Source organism: Gorilla gorilla, chromosome 12, assembly GCF_029281585.2.
Source record: "Gorilla gorilla gorilla isolate KB3781 chromosome 12, NHGRI_mGorGor1-v2.1_pri, whole genome shotgun sequence".
In the NCBI taxonomy this organism is placed as follows: domain Eukaryota; kingdom Metazoa; phylum Chordata; class Mammalia; order Primates; family Hominidae; genus Gorilla; species Gorilla gorilla.
Window position 1 is genome coordinate 95,965,264 of NC_073236.2, and position 19,178 is coordinate 95,984,441.

Sequence of the window (19,178 nt, forward strand, 5' to 3'; positions counted from 1 at the left end):
TGGTGTGTGCCACCATGGCCAGCTAATTTTTAAAATTTTTTGTAGAGACAGGTTCTCACCATGTTGCCCAGGCTGGTCTGAAACTCCTGAGCTCAAATGATCCTCTCGCCTTAGCCTCCCAAAGTGTTAGGATTACAGGTGTGAGCCACTGCACCCAGCTGGAAATTTTTTAAATAAAAATGTTTTGGCCAGGCATGGTGGCTCACGCTTGTAATCCCAGCAGTTTGGGAGGCCGAGGAGGGTGGATCATGAGGTCAGGAGTTCAAGACCAGCCTGGCCAACATAGTGAAACCCCCATCTCTATTAAAAATACAAAAATTAGCCAGGTGTGGTGGCACGTGCCTGTAGTCCCAGCTACTCAGGAGGCTGAGGCAGGAGAATCACTTGAACCCAGGAGACAGAGGTTGCAGTGAGCCGAGACCATGCTATTATACTCCAGCCTGGGTGACGGAGTGAGACTGTCTCAAAAAAAAAAAAAAAAAAAGTTGTTATATTTTATTGCATTAAAGGACATTTAGTAAAGTTTAGTCCTGCTATGGGAGATAATGATAACAGTGATATAATAACCAACATTTATTGAGTAATATTCTGTTCTAGGCCCTGTGCTAAGCATTTCACATGTACTCCCTCTTTGAATCCTCACAACAATCCTATGAAGAAGGTACTGTTTTTCTCCATTTTACCCTGGAGGACAATGAGGCTTAAGTGAAATTAAGTGACTTGCCGAAGATCACACGTCTAATAAATGGTCACTCTGAGATTCGAACCCAGGGAGCATGACTTCAGATTTCATGTTTTTAACTTTTACAACAAACAGCACTTTTTTAAAGAGCCCCCATCCCCAATACACACACTGTTAAGAGTTGATTTTTGTTTTTCTTTTAGGGGAATATAGATTCTAATTCTTAAGGGGATACCAAAAATGAATAAATACATCATCAACTTATCTCTTTAAACTTGGTTGGGATTTATGGATATAAGCAATTTAGAACTTTTGTTCCAAAGAAGGGGGAGACCATCTAGCAGTGCATGTTCAACAGATGCATTATCAAACACTCTGTAAGGAGAGGTCTTCAGCAGTGGGAAAGCAACGGGACCATATGCATTAGCAAAAGCATTTATTCCTCGTAGCTGTGCATCAAGTTGCTGATTTCCCCAAATTTGGTACTGTCCATTCAAGCCCAAAGGACAAGAAATGTACAAACCATTAATGATGCTCCATAATAATGTGCAACAAATCGAAGTGTCTTGCATATCACCTTTCTCTTCTCAGACTCAAAATCCTGTAGAAATATGTTATTTTAAAAAGTCAAGATAACCAAATATCTATAGCAGGAAGATTCAAATTATTAAATGTAGAATAGATTATTTCTTATTTTTTTAAACTCACTTTCAGGAATAGGATTCCATTACCTTGATATTTGTTTCATAGAGAGTTGAACAATAGCTGCACCCTTCTTAGAACTACAGCTATCAGATCTTTCTTTGTTTAAATATTTAGCTCAATAGAATTTAGATATAAGCACACATTTCATAGTGTGGAATTCTAACGATTCTCTGACAAGCAAAGATAAGAAGGAACTAATTTTCTACTTTCTTCAATTTAAAAGTTGGGAAGTAAGTCCTATTCCCCAGTGACTGGGTTGAAGACTTTTTTTTTTTTTTTTTTTTTTTTTTTTTGAGACAAGTGTCTCACTGTGTAACCCAGGCTGGAGTATAGTGGTGTGATTACAGCTCACTGCAACCTCAAATTCCTGGGCTCAATTGATCCTCCCCCTTCAGCCTCCCAAAGTGCTGGGACTACTGGCATAAGCCACTGTGCCCGGCAAGATTCATTTTCTAAATCTGCCTTATCCCCATTCTAATCACTGCATTTATTTTCTTTACCTATTTTTTTCTGTCCCAACTATGTCTTTTCCAAAATCTTTAAGATGCATGACTTAACCTATTCCTTCAATAATTATTTTTCTTATTTTGATATTATTTTTGTACCTCCCTCATAAAAAGCACAGCCATATATGTACAACAAACTCAGCTAGAAGCGGAAGAGCTTACCTGAAAAACATCATATTTACTTCCAATTATGACCATAGGTACTGGAAATGGGTCAATTAATTCACGATCCTGTTAATAAACATATTTCATCGATTTGTTGCAATTCTTTATTGCTAGGTGCTTAGCAATTTCTATTTACTTCCAAAAACATTCCATTTTCAGTCTCTTCATAGATGTTTACTTAATTTGCTTGACATAGAATTTGTTCTAATATTTAACTTTCGCTTCCTAAGCTATATTTCATAAGTGTAAAACTAGAAATGGCAATTCCCTAAATTACTATTATATTTATTATTTTCCTTTTTCTACCCTTTTATTTCCTTATATAACATATTACCTTCCTGGTTTTTTTTTATTCTATTTTATGTTGACTGTTGGAACAGCATTCATCCGGCATAGATTTGTTTTGTTCCATTATTTCCTATGAGAAACACTTCCTTTCTTTTTTTTTTTTTTTTTTTGAGGCAGAGTCTCCCTCTGGAGTCAGGCTGGAGTGTAGTGGCGCGATCTCGGCTCACTGCAACCTCCGCTTCCCAGGTTCAAGCGATTCTCCTGCCTCAGCCTCCCAAGTAGCTGGGACTATAGGCATGCACCACCACACCCAGCTAATTTTAGTATTTTAAGTAGAGACGGGGTTTCACCATGTTGGCCAGGATGGTCTTGATCTCTTGACGTCGTGATCCGCCCGCCTCGGCCACCCAAAGTGCTGGGATTACAAGCATGCCACCGCACCCTGCTACACTTTCTTATAAACTCTGGATAATATAAAATGCTGCTCTCAGTTTTCTAGATGATGGTATTTATTATTGTATTTGAAGAACTTGTGTTACTATCATAGCAACTTTATAATTTAATTAACTGTCAGATGATAAAAAGATACTGAATAAGTGACAGAAACGAAATGAATGTAAAATACAGAGTGATGGTGAAGGCTATTAAAACTCTACCCCTTGCTTAAAGTTGTAGCTTCATTTAGTCTTTGTCAGGTGACCTGTACAATCTGGCTTTTTATCTTCATTTTTACAGAGATTATAAAATCAATATCAAACCACTACTTTAAAACTCTATTTCTCTGATTGGTGTAATATGCCATAACAATCACAGAAGATGTCTAACAAGAAGATATAAGGAATCTTCTTCCTTGTTTTGCTCTTACTGAGGTTTTAATAAATTGCTGTAATTTTCCAGTGAACAGGTTCATCTACATCAAGTGAATTTCAAGTCATGCATAAAAATCTAAAGAAGTTGTTTGTGATGTTATCATTAACTATATATGGGACTAAGGATTCCAGTAACAATCCCAAACAGCAACTCACAGGATGATCCTTCTGCATATTATTCCAGATCTTCTGTCTCATTTCAGAAACTGCTTTAGCATTTGTCTTTCCCAGTTTCATTATCACTTTGTCTACATGGCTTTTTGTGGCTTGCAAGAGATTTTCCATGGTGGGCCAGAGATCATTAGGTTTTGAAAGATCCAGAACGAGAACAAGAGAAAACATCCTAAAGAAATAAAAACACTTTTCAAAAAAGACTCAAAATAATTACCATTTTGAAATCCTAATGTACTGAAATTTATCTAAGAATAACTAAAATATACCTTAAGGGGAAAAAAAGCCGTAGCATTATTCTAAGACTCCCAAAAACAAAAGACCAAAGTCATAGCCTTATTTATTCCAATACTTTCCTCTAGTAATATTTAAGTGTTACAATAGTGGAACTAAGTTTCTGTTTGAACTAAAAGTAGTTTAGTTCAAATAGAGAAGACCCAAGCATTTGGATCGACAATGCCACGTTTACATCCAGTTTTACTGTGTGCTCCAAAAAAGGGAAGCAAAAATAATAAAAGAAGCAAAAACAGTAACACAATAATCAGGTAAAGGAGAAGAAAATAGATATATGGGTGGACCTTGCTAGGGAACTACCTAGTTAATCTCCACAATAACCCTCTCCAGAAGATGTTATAATGTCCATTTTATAGATTAGAAGTCTGAGGCACAGATTTATATAATTAGTAAATTGTAGAACTGGTATTTAGATCCAAAGTTACACGTTTTTCTGCAATACCATTCTGTCTCTCTGAAAGCACACTCCTGACCACCAGATACATGACCACCATCACCACATGCACTTGTATTCTGCTCATGCCCATCAAACATAAACCTAGACTCGGCAACAAAAACAAACATTCCTGTTCAAAAATGGGCAAAGAGGCCAGGGATGGTGGCTCATGTCTGTAATTCTAGAGCTTTGGGAAGCTGAGGCAGGAGGATCACTTGAGGCCAGGAGTTCAAGACCAGCCTGGGCAACATAGTGAGACCCCAACTCAACTATATTTAAAAAAAAAAAAAAGAAGGCAAAAGACTCAAATAGACATTTCTCCAAAGAAGATAAACAGATGGCCAATTAACACATGAAAAGATGTCCAACTTCCTATCCATTAGGCTAGCTATTGTCAAAACATTTTTTTGTTGTTGTTTTTGGAGGAGGAGTCTCTATCGTCCAGGCTGGAGTACAGTGGCATGATCTCAGCTCACTGCATCCTCTGCCTCCCGGGTTCAAGCCATTCTCCTGCCTCAGCCTCCCAAGTAGCTGGGATCACAGGCATGCACCACCACATCTGGCTAATTTTTGTATTTTTAGTAGAGACGAGGTTTCACCATGTTGCCCAGGCTGGTCTCGAACTCCTGACCTCAGGTGATCTACCCACCTCAGCCTCCCAAAGTGTTGGGATTACAGGTGTAAGCCACCACTCCTGGCCTAAAACATTTTTTTAAATGAGAAGATAACAAGTATTAGTGAGGATACAGAGAAATTAGAATCCCTGTACATTGCTTATGGGAATGTAAAATGGTGCAGCCACTGTGTAAAATAGTATAGTGATTCCTCAAAAAATTCACCAGAGAATTACCAGATGATCCAGCAATTCCACTTCTGAGTCTAAACCCAAAAGAACTGAAGGAAGAGATTTAAACAGATAATGTACACCAATGTTCATACCAGCATTACTCACAATAGTCAAAAGATGAAAACAACCCAAATGTTCTGCATGGGTTAACGGATAACTGAACTGTGGTATTTGTTTACACAATGGAACATTATTTAGCCTTAGAAGTGAGGGAAATCCTGACACATACTGCAAATGGAAGAACCCTGAAGACGTTATGCTAAATGAAATAAATAACCAAAGGACAAATAATGAATGATTTCATTTATATGAGGTACTGGAGTGGTCAAATTCATAGAGACAGGCAGTAGGGATGATAGCTGCCAGGAGCTGGGGAAGGAAAAATAACGAGTTATTGTTTAATAGGTAAAGAGTTTCAGTTTGAGAAGATTAAAAAGTTCTGGAGATGTATGGTGATGAGAATATACTTAATGTTACTGAACTGCACAGTTAAAAATGACTAAAATTTTACGCTATGTATATTTTACTACAATAAAAACTAAACATTTGTAAATCCAGGAGTATTTTTAAAAATGGTTATAACAAGTATGTAGAACCATAATCCTTGATGGTTTAGGATTATATCCAATATAACCAATATATCCTTGATCAACACAGCAAACATTCTGCTGGAAGACATAGCACAAAATTATAATATGTTATTTAATTATTTTGTTTAGTTCAAGTAAACAGGCTATTTTGTATAATTCAAGCAAAACAGTAACAATTCTGTTGGTCTAAATTCAGAAAGTAGTCTTTTACACATTAATTATCAAATTTTCTAAAAATTATTGTGCTATTACATTGTCTAGGCAATTATATTTATGTCATTTTAATAAGCTCATAAGCAGTTTTGCTTAAGTGTAAAAATAGTATATACATTTTTAATTGTACTAATTTCATTTTTAGGGTTTTGGTATGGTTGTGTTTCAACTATGATTTAACATTTTTTCATTGTGACGAAATGGATATAACATAAAATTTATTATTTTTTCAAGTGAAAAATTATTCTAAGCAAAAGAAAAATAAATTACTCAAATTTTTTCTAAGATTAAAATTTTTGTTTACAGTATATTAGAAATACTTTTGTTACTTTTTACCTATTTCATAGCAAATGATAGCCAAAAAATTTTTTTACATAAACACCTAAAACAGAGATTCAGACTACAGGAAATGTTCTATTACAAATTGTCTAAAGTGTGTGGAAACGTTCAATGCATTTATAATTCTATAAACAGTTATTTCAAAGATAAACAGTATCTAACAGTATTTGGCAATATTGTTTTCTCAAGTTGTGAGACTTCATCCGACACAAGGAAATTATGTGTCAAACTAATTCCAGTCAAAAACAGTTTGAGTGTTTTTGACATGATGAATGAAATGTTTTTCCATGAGTTATTTAACCACCCAGCAACCTACTTTAGACCCAAGCCTATGGCACCCTTTCCCTTTCCCTCTGTTGATCATAACCCTGACCCTTCCTCTCTCCTAAAGCAGGTCCCAGCTGTCCTGGGGCTCCAGGGAAAAGAAGACCAAGACCTCACTAATGAGGTATTAACCCTTGGGATGATCTGGCTTCCTGCAGAACCTAGAATTTCCACAACCCCAGCAGGCCAAAACCTTTTGGGCTTCAAGAAGGGGAGTGAGGTAATAAAACAAGTGAGTCGAATAGGAGGCGACTTCCAACCCGGGTAAGAGCCAGCTCCTGTATTTTCACCCTTTCAGCCTCTGGCCACTGTAACTGGAAGCTCCTCCCACCCTCACTATCTCTCTCTCTCTCTTTTTTAAAGAGACAATGTCTCACTCTGTCACTCAGGCTGGAGCACAGTGGTATGATCATAGCTTACTGCAGCCTTGAACTCCCTGGCTCACGCAATCCTCCTGCCTCAAGCCACCTGTGTAGCTGGTACTACAGAGGCTTGCCATGATGCCTGGCTAATTTTATTTTTTAATTTTTTTGTAGAGATGGGGTCTCACTACGTTGCCCAGGCTGGTCTTGAACTCCAGACCTCAAGTGATCCACTGGCTTTGGCCTCTCAAAGTGCTGAGATTACAGGCCTGAGCCACCGCATCTGGCCCCTCACCATCTCTTCTCAACCACACCACTAGGCACTATTCCCAGGCAGCTTCACTTATTTGTCACCATTAAAGAAAGACAAATGAAAAACTATATAACTGTAAAATTCCATGTTCCTGAAAAATAAAATCATAGAGAAAAGTGTTCAAAAGTGGAAAAGCAAGATCTAAATATGTATATAAAATATCCCAAACCTGTACAAAGTCTATTTACAGACATTGAAAAGGCTGAAATACCTCAACATGTTAAAGTGGTTATTTTTTAATGTGATTCTGGTTCCTTTTACTTTGTGTCTTTCAGTATTTTTACAAGTTTTCTGTAAGAGCATATATTACTTTTCTAATAAGTGAAAGAAAGTAAATCATATTTCACTAAAAGGAAAAAAAAAGACCAAATAAAGCCAACCGTATCCAGCCAGTTCTAGAAAAACAACTGTCCCATTAACAAGAAATAATTCAATCCTCCAAGGAGCTTAATGACCAACATGTAACAACTAATTGTCAAGCCCTTTGTATTTGATCCAGGCAGCAGCAATGGTTTATGTTAAACTCTAAGAACAAAATATTTCAGATTAAAAAAAATTGTTTTTCTTAGCTAAGACCAGTTCCCAGGAACACTGTAAGAAATGTCACAATTTTCCACATATTTGGCCAACATGTGGGAGTTACTGTCAGGAAAACATCACTCAAGCGTTTTGAGGTTTTCCTCTAAGTTCTATTTCTCTAAGGTCAGCAAATGGAGAGACTTTCTCTCTTCTCCGACATATAGTCTTCCTTTAAATGAAGCTTCAAGAATATTAATTAGCATTAAATTCAAAGGTAGCTTATAATACTCAGCTGAAGAAAAAACTCAGAGCCGAATTAACTCATACTGAGATGGATAATGGAAAGAATTAAGCTTTTCAAATTTATTTTTACAAAATGAATTCATTGGCCAAGTGTAATTTGATGTATTTTTGTTTGTTTGTTTTCAGCTTGCAAAATATGTTACTGGGAGGAATGTCAGCTATCTCAGTTCAGCACGGGCCAAAATCTTGGTTCTTTTAAAACTTCTTTGAAAGCATTACAGGTTAGGCATTTAGAAAGGAAGTGGGCATAAGCCTTCAGCAACATAAAACTGTGCCCCAAAATTCTGACTGAGAAAAGCCAACTCATATTCCTCCTAGGGACACTCCTGTGTACTTACAGCTTTTCCTGGAGCTGGCTCACTTACCGTAAGGTGTCACTTGTGATGGGTATGCTGATTAAGTCCAATAAAGAGGTTCCTCCACCGAGTTCCCAAAAGTGAGCGATATCTTTTGGCTGAAAAACAAAAATTTTTGATTTTTTGAAGTTTAAGTATTTCTTATATGTCATTAGCACTTCCCAGTAATAATTATACATACAAAATATTGTAGTCCTTAATCAACCCTTTCTTGGCAGTCAAAATTTTTTCCTTTATCCCATCCCTCAAAATGCATCAAAGCGCCTATTCTAAAGAAAAATGATGAACTATTCAGAATTGTTTATATGTGTACACAAATGCCCTAATTCTAGTAATACCTAAACAGAAGACATCAACAGTGCGTCAATCTTGTAAATAATATATGTAGCATATACTTATGAAGATTTTAGATAAAAATTAACCCGTTCAACAAATTTCGTATTATCTTTTGGAAAACATTTATAATTCTAGATAGAAGTAAAACACGTGAATAGGAAAACATTCCTATTTAGGAAGACAGAAGCTCGCAGAATGAATTAGACACACGAAAGGCATGAAGAAAAGGGACAAACAAATGGCAGTCCTGGCTGCGGATCAAGATTACTTGAGCAAAAGCATAAGCAGACGATTTGTTCCTGATTCCTGTGGAGAATCTGACAGGCTACCACTGACAATAATACACGGTAGGTGGGGGAACAAGAGTGCAAACAACTGCTTCTCTTTTCATAGGACCCTCAAAATAATAGGAAACTGACAGGGCTAGGCAGCCAAGAAGTTCAGAAATAAGATCATCTGGGGTTGGGTGCAGTGGTTCACACCTGTAAACCCCAGCATTTTGGGAGGCCAAGGCTGGAGGATCACTTGAAGCCAGGAGTTCAAGGTCAGTCTGGCCAACACAGTGAGACTCCATCACTATAAACAATTTTTTTAAATTAGCTGAGTGTGGTGGTACATGCTTGTAGTGAATTTGTGGTGACAGTTTACTTGGGAGGCTAATGCGGGAGGATTCTTTGAGCCCAGGAGTTTGAGGCTGCCATGAGCTATGATCCTGCCACTGTACTCCAGCCTGGGAAACAAAGTGAGACCTTGTCTCTGAAAGAAAAAGAAAAGAAAAGAAAAAGGACCATCGATTCCATAAGACGTTCCTAGACTGTTGGCTAATGGCATTTCTGCTTCTGTCCTGACACTGAAGACCCTTCAGGTCACTGAAATTGTGAGGAGCTGACAAAATGCTTCTATTTAGGACTCCAAGGGAATTAAATCTGAGAAAGACATGATGCTTCCAGAATGAATATGGAAATATCCCACTTGATAGTACAAAGTTTAGAAAAAAAATTACACAAGTTTTTACGTATCTGCTCCCATGAGCCTGGAAGAGACAGATTGTCAATAAAATAAGTTTTAGGTGAATATATATTATTTTGGATTTTTGACAAAATTTCATCTTGTAATCTCTACAATTGTTTGGCTGTTCATATTTGAATCATTAATTTTTGTGGGAAAAATAATTCTTCACTGGAAAATCTCCCTCCATTCACAATTTGATAAAGGGAAGCTTTTAGAGCTCTTCTCAAAAGTTAAGCTTATGAGAGCTGTCTCAAAGTTTCCAATGAAAAGCATAATTACATTTCTAGGCTTATTACTCATGTCAGAATTCAAGTGACTCACAAAAATGAAGTTCTCCTGTATCTCTATATATTATGTTTTTTTCTTTAAATTTCAGTTTTAATAACCCACTTTCATTGGTGAATCCTGGAAGCAACAATAGGCAGTTTTATCTCTTTATACACTGTTTAATGAGGAAACATTTGGACTAAGTCAGTGTATAAAAATGTGCCTGTGTTAGCAGAGTAGCGGGATGCTCCATCCTAGATTGTCCTTCTACACACTTAACTTTAAGAAATGATCTCTTTTCAGGTGACAACTCCAAAAAGATTCTTATTTAGGAATTCCCCACCCCACCCCCTGCCAGCATATACTATGAACCCTTCTTCCATCCTGAAGAGTTTATCATGTTCCTCTAAAGAGACATTAAAACAAGTGAAAATAGGATTATAATCAAGCAGGGCATATGACCTCAACTAGTACTATCAACTTCAAGATGCATTTTTAAATGCTAATAATTTAGATTTTAAACAGTATATTTTCATAAATACTCCACAGGTCAAACCTATATTTCAGCAGATTTTTTGAGACAGAAAATAACTCACAACACTATTCTCATGAACTGTACAATAAAGTTAAAAAGGTATCTTATTCTAGCATTTTAAGACATAATAAATGAGAAGGCTAAAATGTTTTCACAGTTTGGGTTGGCTTCTATCTGCCACACTGCATTTGAAGTTTAATGGTAGACAGCTAAGAAGTGTACAACTGGATATGTTTATTGATTACACATAAGATGGAAAATGTAAAACAAAGTCAGCAGCATTACTTTCCCATCTATGGGCATAGCAATGTCACTTTAAAAGACACTTACTCTGTTGTGCCCTTTTGCTCTTCTTCCATATGTATATTCCAAAGCTAAGGTTGGTTTTGGTGGTTCATCTCTGTATAATAAAGGCCGATAGTATTATCATTGTAGGTGGTATTAGTTTCTTATGCTATCATCTTACCTGATTCATTTTTCCTTCCTCTTAAAAACTTTATTAGTAGAGAAGTTACCTTGTATAATAGCGTTGAAATAAATTATATTCACAAAAGAAATAAACCTGCAAAACACCGTCTTAGTGGATTTTAACAGCACATGCATGTGGTAGCCCCTAAAGGCACTGCTGGGGCAAAGTAGAGAATGTGTTGAGGCTGGCAGCGTGGATGGCCGTGCTGGGCACAAGATCTCTACATCCAGGCCATGCAGGAAGCACTGACACTGGGTGTTTTTTTTTTTTTTTTTTTTTGAGATGGAGTCTTGCTTTGTTGCCCAGGCTGGAGTGCAGTGGCACGATCTCGGCTCACTGCAAGCTCCGCCTCCTGGGTTCACGCCATTCTCCTGCCTCAGCCTCCCGAGTAGCTGGGGCTACAAGCGCCAGCCACCATGCCCAGCTAATTTTTTTTGTATTTTTAGTAAAGACAGGGTTTCACTATGTTAGCCAGGATGGTCTCGATCTCCTGACCTCGTGATCCGCCCGCCTCGGCCTCCCGAAGTGACACGGGGTTTATACTCAGCCCTGACGTGAGGAACCTAATGACTGTCAATTTAAAACATCAATGCAAGACTTGGCCAGGCATGGTCGCTCACGCCTGTAATCCTAGCACTTTGGGAGGCTGAGGTGAGTAAATTGCTTGAGTCCATGAGTTTAAGACCGGCCTGGGCAACATGGCAAAACCCTGTCTCTACAAAAAAAAAGGTAGTACATGCCTGTAGTCCCAACTACTCAGGAGGCTGAGGTGGGAGAATCACTTGAGCTTGGGAAGTCGAGGCTGCAGTAAGCTGAGATCATGCCACTGCACTCCAGCCTAGGTGACAGAGAGGCACCCTGTCTCAAAAAAAAACAAAAACAATGCAAGACTTTAATGCAGTTCTCTAGCAGTTCTTTATCTTAAATCACAGCCCAAACATGGGCATCATTTAGATAGTGATAGTTAATAAATCATATCAACAAGTCCTTAAAATCAGTAATGATTAGGAAAATATTAAAACAATTTGCTGAATTATTTATACTATAGCTTATATTGCTGGTAAGCAGTTTTATGGTGTATATATATTTAATTTTTTATTATGGTAAAGAACACATAAAATAGAATTTATCTTACCTATTTTTAAGTGTACAATTCAGTAGTATTAAATATATTCACATTGTTATGTAACTAATATTCAGAACTTTTTCATCTCACAAAACTGAAACTCCATACCCATTAAACAACTTCTCATTTTCCCTTCCCCCTAGTCCTTGGTAACTACCATTCTACTTTTTGTTTCTATGAGTTTGATTATTCTAGACATCTCATATAAGTGGAATCATACTCTCTCTCTCTCTCTCTATATATATATATATATATATATATATTTTTTTTTTTTTTTTTTTTTTTTTTTTTGCAGTGGCGCAATCTTGGGTCACTGCAACCTCTGCCTCCCAGGTTCAAGTGATTCCCATGCCTCAGCCTCCCAAGGAGCTGGGATTACAGGGGCCCGCCACCACGCTTGGCCAATTTTTGTATTTTTAGTAGAGATGAGGTTTCACTATGTTGGCCAGGCTGATCTTGAACTCCTGACCTCGAATGATCTGCCCGCCTCAGCCTCCCAGAGTGCTGGGATTACAGGTGTGAGCCACTGCACCCAGCCCAATATTTGTGGTTTTTTTTTTTCTGGCTTATTTAACTTAGCATAATGCCTCAAGGTTCATCCATGTTGTAGCATGTGACAGAATTTCCTTCCTTTTTAAGGCCAAATTACGTTGCTACATATCTTTATTTTACTTTCCTATTTTATTTTATTGAGACAGGGTCTCACTCTGTCATGCAGGCTAGAATGCAGTGGCGCGATCACAGCTCACTGCAGCCTCAACCTCTTGGGCTCAAGTAATCCTCCCACCTCAGCTTCCTGAGTAGCTGGGACTACAGGTATGCACCACCATGCCCAGCTAATTTTTGTATCTTTTGGTACAGACGAATTCTCACTATGTTGGCCAGGCTGGTCTTGAACTCCTGAGTTCAAGTGATCCGCCTGCCTTGCCCTCCCAAAGAGCTAGGATTACAGGCATGAGCCCCTGCACCCGGTCCCATATCTATCCTTAGATTGGAGAAGAAAGAGAAATGATTTTTAAATTTGTGACCTACATAATTATGTTTATTGAATATTCTGAATATCACTCCTGCATACATCTTTTGAATACGTTATATAGAGAGTAATATTCGGTTATATGTCCCAAAAGATAGAAATTTTATCAAGCCAAATGCTACTTTTAAGACAAAATTTATAAGATCTGATATTTAACCTATATTTTAGAAAATTAACCTTTTCCTAAGTAGACTATTGAGGAATTGAAATTAATACTTTTCAGGGCCAGGCGTGGTGGCTCACACCTGGATTCCCAGTACTTTGGGAGGCCGAGGCAGGCGGATCACCTGACGTCGTGAGTTCGAGACCAGCCTGACCAACATGGAGAAACCCTGTCTCTACTAAAAATACAAAATTAGCTCGGTGTGGTGGCACATGCCTGTAATCCCAGCGGGAGGCTGAGGCAGGAGAATCGCTTGAACCCGGGAGGTGGAGGTTGCAGTGAGCCGAGATGGTGCCATTGCACTCCAGCCTGGGCAACAAGAGCGAAACTCCATCTCAAAAAAAAAAGAAAGAAAGAAATTAATACTTTTCAACTCAATGTACTATTTTGTAGTATTTTATCCTAAGCTGGTGTTGTATTAGATGATTTGTTTATGACAGGAAACGTCTAAATGTGGTCTAAAAAGACCCATGATTCCTGGATATGGAAAGATAATACAGGTGTTACTGTTGATAGTTCCTCTGAGAAACAATATTGTTGGTGAAAGGAATTACACAAAAGCAGGAATTTATTATTTGTATCCTTTAAAAATATTTTTCAAATGAGTGATGTTTCTTTAATGTGACCTTAACACCAAATTCCATCTCTTTTGATGATTTTGGAGAAGTTGTAAGATATATGTATTCAAATGAAGGGAACAGAGAAATATCTTCCAAAAATGACTGAAGGCTTTCCTCATCAGCTTCCTGAAACATCTACCCATCATAATGCTAAATCTTAATCTGACGGCCTGCTTCTACAGTATACGTTAGCAAATATACAAAATAAATGATAAAATATCCAGTTTGAGGACCAACACTGTGCTTCAAAAATGTACCCCTGAGCAACTAAAGCTTACAATGAATGTTCAAATAATTGTAGATTAGGTAGAATAAAAATAATTTAAATATCAGAGTAGCATAGCCAAAAAGAAGGTAAATACTATTGTAGGCTGGGTAATTATGGTAACATTTCTCCCTCAAATAGGGAAATCCAGTATTAGTCTCATATAATTTTTGGCTTATTGTTAGTTTTATATTTAAAGGCGCTCTTAAAGGTTATACTAAGGATTCGCTAAGAATTAAATATTTTGTTTGGGTCTCAAAATCGTTCCCCTTCCTCATGTCTTTTAGAGCTAACTTGCCCTATACAACTAGAATAAGCATAAATATAGTTTAATGGTTAACATAACACTTACCTGTCAAGACACCTTAGAATAATAGTAGTCTTTCCCTGGAAATTAAAAAAGAAGGAATACTGCGTTAATGTCATTCACATGTAAAAACTGTATTATTGTTCGTAATTGTGGCCCAAAATAGATTTTTAATCAATTGAATGATAAATTACCTGGAAACTAAAAACTAGAAACTTTCGGAATTGTTCTACAGTTTGATAAGTGGAAAAAGTTAACTGTCAACTTTCCATCACAGTGTAACTACACTGCTATTATTATAATTATAAAGTCCCACAGATGACAAATACTAGCAAATCATACCTCACTTAAGTGGTCAACTTGGCAGCTGTCTTAAATTTTTTCTCTACTCATCAATGTTAATTACTGGTTAAGCTGATGCTTAGTGTCTTTTAAAATGTTTTAATTCCAATTGTTGAAGTGGAAATAAAGAAAAAGGTAACATACACATAAAGGACACATTGTAAATATGTTCAAAGTAAGCAATTCAGATACTGCATTAGAGTAATTTGTTTTAAGTCCAGAGGATGTACTTATTCCAAGTTTCTGTTTATTTTTATTTTATTTTATTTTATTTTATTTTTGAGACAGAGTCTCACTCTTTCGCCAAGGCTGGAGTGCAGTGGCATGATCTTGGCTCACTGCAACCTCTGCCTCCTGGGCTCAAGTGATTCTCGTGCCTCACCCTCTCAAGTAGCTGGGATTACAGGTGCACACCACCACGCCTGGGTAATTTTTGTATTTTTAGTAGAAACAAGGTTTTGCCATGTTGGCTAGGCTGGTCTTGAACTCCTGGCCTCATCTGATCTGCCCACCTCAGCCTCTCAAAGTGCTGGGATTACAGGTGTGAGCCACCATGCCCAGCCCTAAGTTTCTTTTTAGGAGTAAGGAAATACAAGTTCTGGCCTAATTCCTACCACTAGTCACGCAACTTAACTTCACAGCTTAGCCAGGGATTAGCTCAGTGGTTTATATCATTTTTAAAAAATAGTAAAATCCTTTTTTTTCTTTTTTTTTTTTTTCTAAAGAAAAGACCCCTTGCAAGGAAACAGATAAAAGAGAAACAGCAGGACAAGCTCCACTGGAGGAAACCTTCAGGCTCTAAAGAAAATAATTTGGGAAACTCTGGATTGCCAAAAACACAGAACACTTATTATATGTGTTTTTGTTTTTACTAAAAAACCTATAGTTTTTGACAAAAAAGGTAATTACTCCAGATTATATCTGGAATACGATCAAATTGAGTAAATTTTCTGTAATGAAATATATTAAAAAATAACTGGAATTGTACAATATAAAAATGTATATTATTGAAGGATGTTTATTGGCCAGTGTTATATCAAACTGAAAAACTAAAAACAACCTACATGTCCCCTATTGGCTAAATTAATTATGGTAAACCATATAATAGAATAATATACAGCTATTATGAATGACAGTGTAGAAATATACTTACTGACATAGTAAAACATTCATAATAGATCAGCATGACTTTGTTTTCAATTAAAAAACACTTTTCCTGCTTCCTTGAAGTACACACACACACACACACACACACAGAGAGAAACGAACACACAAATAAATGTAGAGGGACATCACTATGTTAATAATGATTATTTCTAGCTGAAGGATTTGAAGGTAATTAAAGTTTTTAAGAAAATCAGGATTTTCTGCCAGGCATGGTGGCTCACGCCTGTAATCCCAGCACTTTGGGAGGCCGAGGCGGGTGGATCACGAGGTCAGGACATCAAGACCATCCTGGCTAACATGGCGAAACCCCAACTCTACTAAAAATACAAAAAAATTACCGGGCGTGGTCGTGGGCGCCTGCAGTCCCAGCAACTTGGGAGGCTGAGGCAGGAGAATGGTGTGAACCCAGGAGGCGGAGGCTGCAGTGAGCCGAGATCACACCACTGCCCTCGAGCCTAGGCGACAGAGCAAGACTCTGTCTCAAAAAAAAAAAAAAAAAAAAGAAAATCAGGATTTTCTAATTTTCCTACAATTAACTTGTATCATATGTAGTATGCTGTAAAAGTTCTAAATTAATAAGGGCTACATTACCCAAAAAGTAATGTACTCTGCAAGAAAGTAGAATAAGAATTGGAAGGAATTTTAAATAATATCTAGCCAATTTCCTCAAATTTTCATGGTACATTAGTATTGATTGATTTAAATCACTCCCCCCCGCCTTTTTTTTTTTTTTTTTGAGACAGAGTCTCCCTCTGTTGCGTAGGCTGGAGTGCAGTGGCACCATCTTGGCTCATGAAACCTCTGCCTCTGGGTTCAAGTGATTCTTATGCCTCAGCCTCCGGAGTAGCTGGGATTACCAGTATGCACCACCACGTGCAGCTAATTTTTTGTGTTTTTTAGTTGACATGAGGTTTCACTATGTTGGTCAGGCTGGTCTTGAACTCCTGGCCTCAAGTGATCTACCCACCTCAGCCTTCCAAAGTGCTGGGATTACAGGCTTGAGCCACCACGCCTGGCCTTAAATCACTTTTATTATTATTTCATATAAATGTATAGTACTATATGGTAACAATTCCAAATTAACATAAACTAATCTGGGAACTGAAATCAAGTTTTAGATTATCATTAAAATTACAACCCAAAATTTAAAAATTCATTAGTACACTCTGGTCCTCTGAGAATGTGGCCGTAGTCTTGTGGGTTTCCTAATTCAAGAAACATTGACCTAGTACAAGTTCATTTACAGACCATCGAAATGAATCCCATCTTCCCTCCCATTGCCTCAATCGCCCCAGATGTCCAGCCCTCTCCTCTGACCCGTCCTCTCCTCTGACCCATTATCCCTGGAACTCTGAATTTCCTAACTCTGTAAACATCCCTTAATCTGGCCCAATAATCCCCTTCTGTCTTCCCTTCCTCTAAAATCCTTCCACTCTATGACTTCAGCTCCATGACTGGCAAACTCCCCAATATCTCAGCCTTTTCAGAATATTCTCTCCACATGTTGGCCTTAACTAAAATACGACTTACCCTGAACCCCTTCCTCTGCAGCCTTGTTAAACGAAGCTACTTATTCTCACTACCCTACATACGTTAGGGTCCTCCTTGCTCCCCAGTGCCACCTATAAACAACTACTCTACCTCCCTCCTCTTGAAAAAACCTCAGAGGCTCGTATCAGTTTACCACCAGGGTTGTTGTCATCTCTTTTGGCTCACAATCTCCCTTACCTTTTCAGCTACTGTCATGAATCTTCTTCACACCCACATGGGTCTTGGCAATCCACCTGACATCCGGAGCTCTCAGTGCATTTGCCTCCCAATGGAGGCCTTTTCCCTCACTCTGCTTCTGCCACAGTCACTTCCAAGGTTACATCTTGAAGCTTTCCAGTTTCACTGGAAACTGCACTGCTTCCAAAATCACATGTACAAACAACACATTCTCTAACCACTTCTTCAGGCATCCCCCACAGTAATAACTCTTTGACCTTAGTGAAAGGTCTCAAATGTCCATTGACACCCCTCTTCCCCCCACTAACAGTCGCTTCTACTCCATCAGCCTCTTCCTACCTTCACTTTTCTCCTTTTCCATCTCAGAGCCCATAGTTTATCATTACAATCATCTCTGTTAAATATCATTCATGCCCTGAGCTCCCTCACTTTGCACTGTACCCAACCAGCAAAGACCACCCCAGGTAATCACCTTCCTCCTCCATGCCTGCACCCATGCAAGTGAGTGATGGTGGAGAAAAACCATGTACTCTGGGCAGATTAGTATCAAACTAACATCCATCATCAAAATGGCAGTCAACAATGACTGAAAATCCTATTACATTCCTCTAGTATGATCTCTCTCCCATTTGTTGGAATATCTGTTTCATACATTTTTCTTGATCATCTTAGAATACTCCACACTCTTCACCTGAATTACTTCTCTTTCCTTACTTCTCACCTTCAAGCTTTAGCCATCACTGTCTTCAGGAGGCTTTCCTAGTCTCCCAACTTTCTGGGGTGAGTTAAGTGCCCTCTCTGTTTTCCACCACAGCATTTGTCTCATGGTATTGTCATTGTTGGTGTACAAGTCCTGATACACAAGTTCCTTCCCAGGGAGAATGCCTTTCATTCCTGTTTCCACGGTGTCTAGCAGGATGCTTAGCATATAAAAGATGTTCGATCAATGTCAACCGAATGGATGAACAGATGATTGGAAGGAGAAAGAGAAGGCAGCAGGGCAGTGGGCTTCTTTGGTAAAGGGTGATTACTATTAATTGAACAATAGAAGCATTAATTGCTTCTCTTTATCTTCCAAAATAATGTTCTCCATGAAGCAGAATCAGATACTTTTTTCTTTCTTTTTTGAAACAAGGTCTCCCTCTGTTGCCCAGGCTAGAGTGTAGCGGTACAATCACGGTGGCTCATGGCAGCCTTAACCTTCTGGGCTCAAGTGATCCTCTCGCCTCAGCCTTCCACGTAGCTGGGACTACATACAGGTGAGCGCCACCACACCCGGCTAATTGTTTTATTTTTGGGGGGAGACTGGGTTTTGCCACATTGCCTAGGTTGGTCTCGAACTCCTGGGCTCAAGAAATCCATCTGCCTCAGCCTCCCAAAGTCCTGGGATTACAAGCATGAGCTACTGCACTCAGCAGAATCACATACTTTTTAAAGAACAATACCCTCAAACGTTTTAGATATCAAGGGAGTTCCCAAATCATCAGAAACAAAATTACTTTTATTACTAAAAACAAAAAACAGTTT

The 19,178-nt window shown here is 38.1% G+C and overlaps 1 protein-coding gene across 3 annotated transcripts in view; it reads right to left on the reverse strand.

Annotated features, from left to right (window-relative positions):
• The window catches only part of DYNC2LI1 (dynein cytoplasmic 2 light intermediate chain 1), a 54,433-nt gene that overhangs the window by 30,420 nt on the left and 4,835 nt on the right, over positions 1 to 19,178 (reverse strand). For all 3 annotated transcript variants that reach the window (XR_008676829.2, XR_008676828.2, XM_004029152.4), the window contains exons 3-8: positions 14,460 to 14,494; positions 10,762 to 10,831; positions 8,292 to 8,380; positions 3,372 to 3,558; positions 2,056 to 2,124; positions 1,206 to 1,283 (exon numbers count right to left, since the gene is read on the reverse strand). Coding sequence is in view for 1 of the 3 variants with exons in the window: in XM_004029152.4 (XP_004029201.3) it covers positions 1,206 to 1,283; positions 2,056 to 2,124; positions 3,372 to 3,558; positions 8,292 to 8,380; positions 10,762 to 10,831; positions 14,460 to 14,494 (528 nt within the window). In the remaining 2 variants the exon portion in view is untranslated. The remainder of the gene's footprint in view (positions 1 to 1,205; positions 1,284 to 2,055; positions 2,125 to 3,371; positions 3,559 to 8,291; positions 8,381 to 10,761; positions 10,832 to 14,459; positions 14,495 to 19,178) is intronic.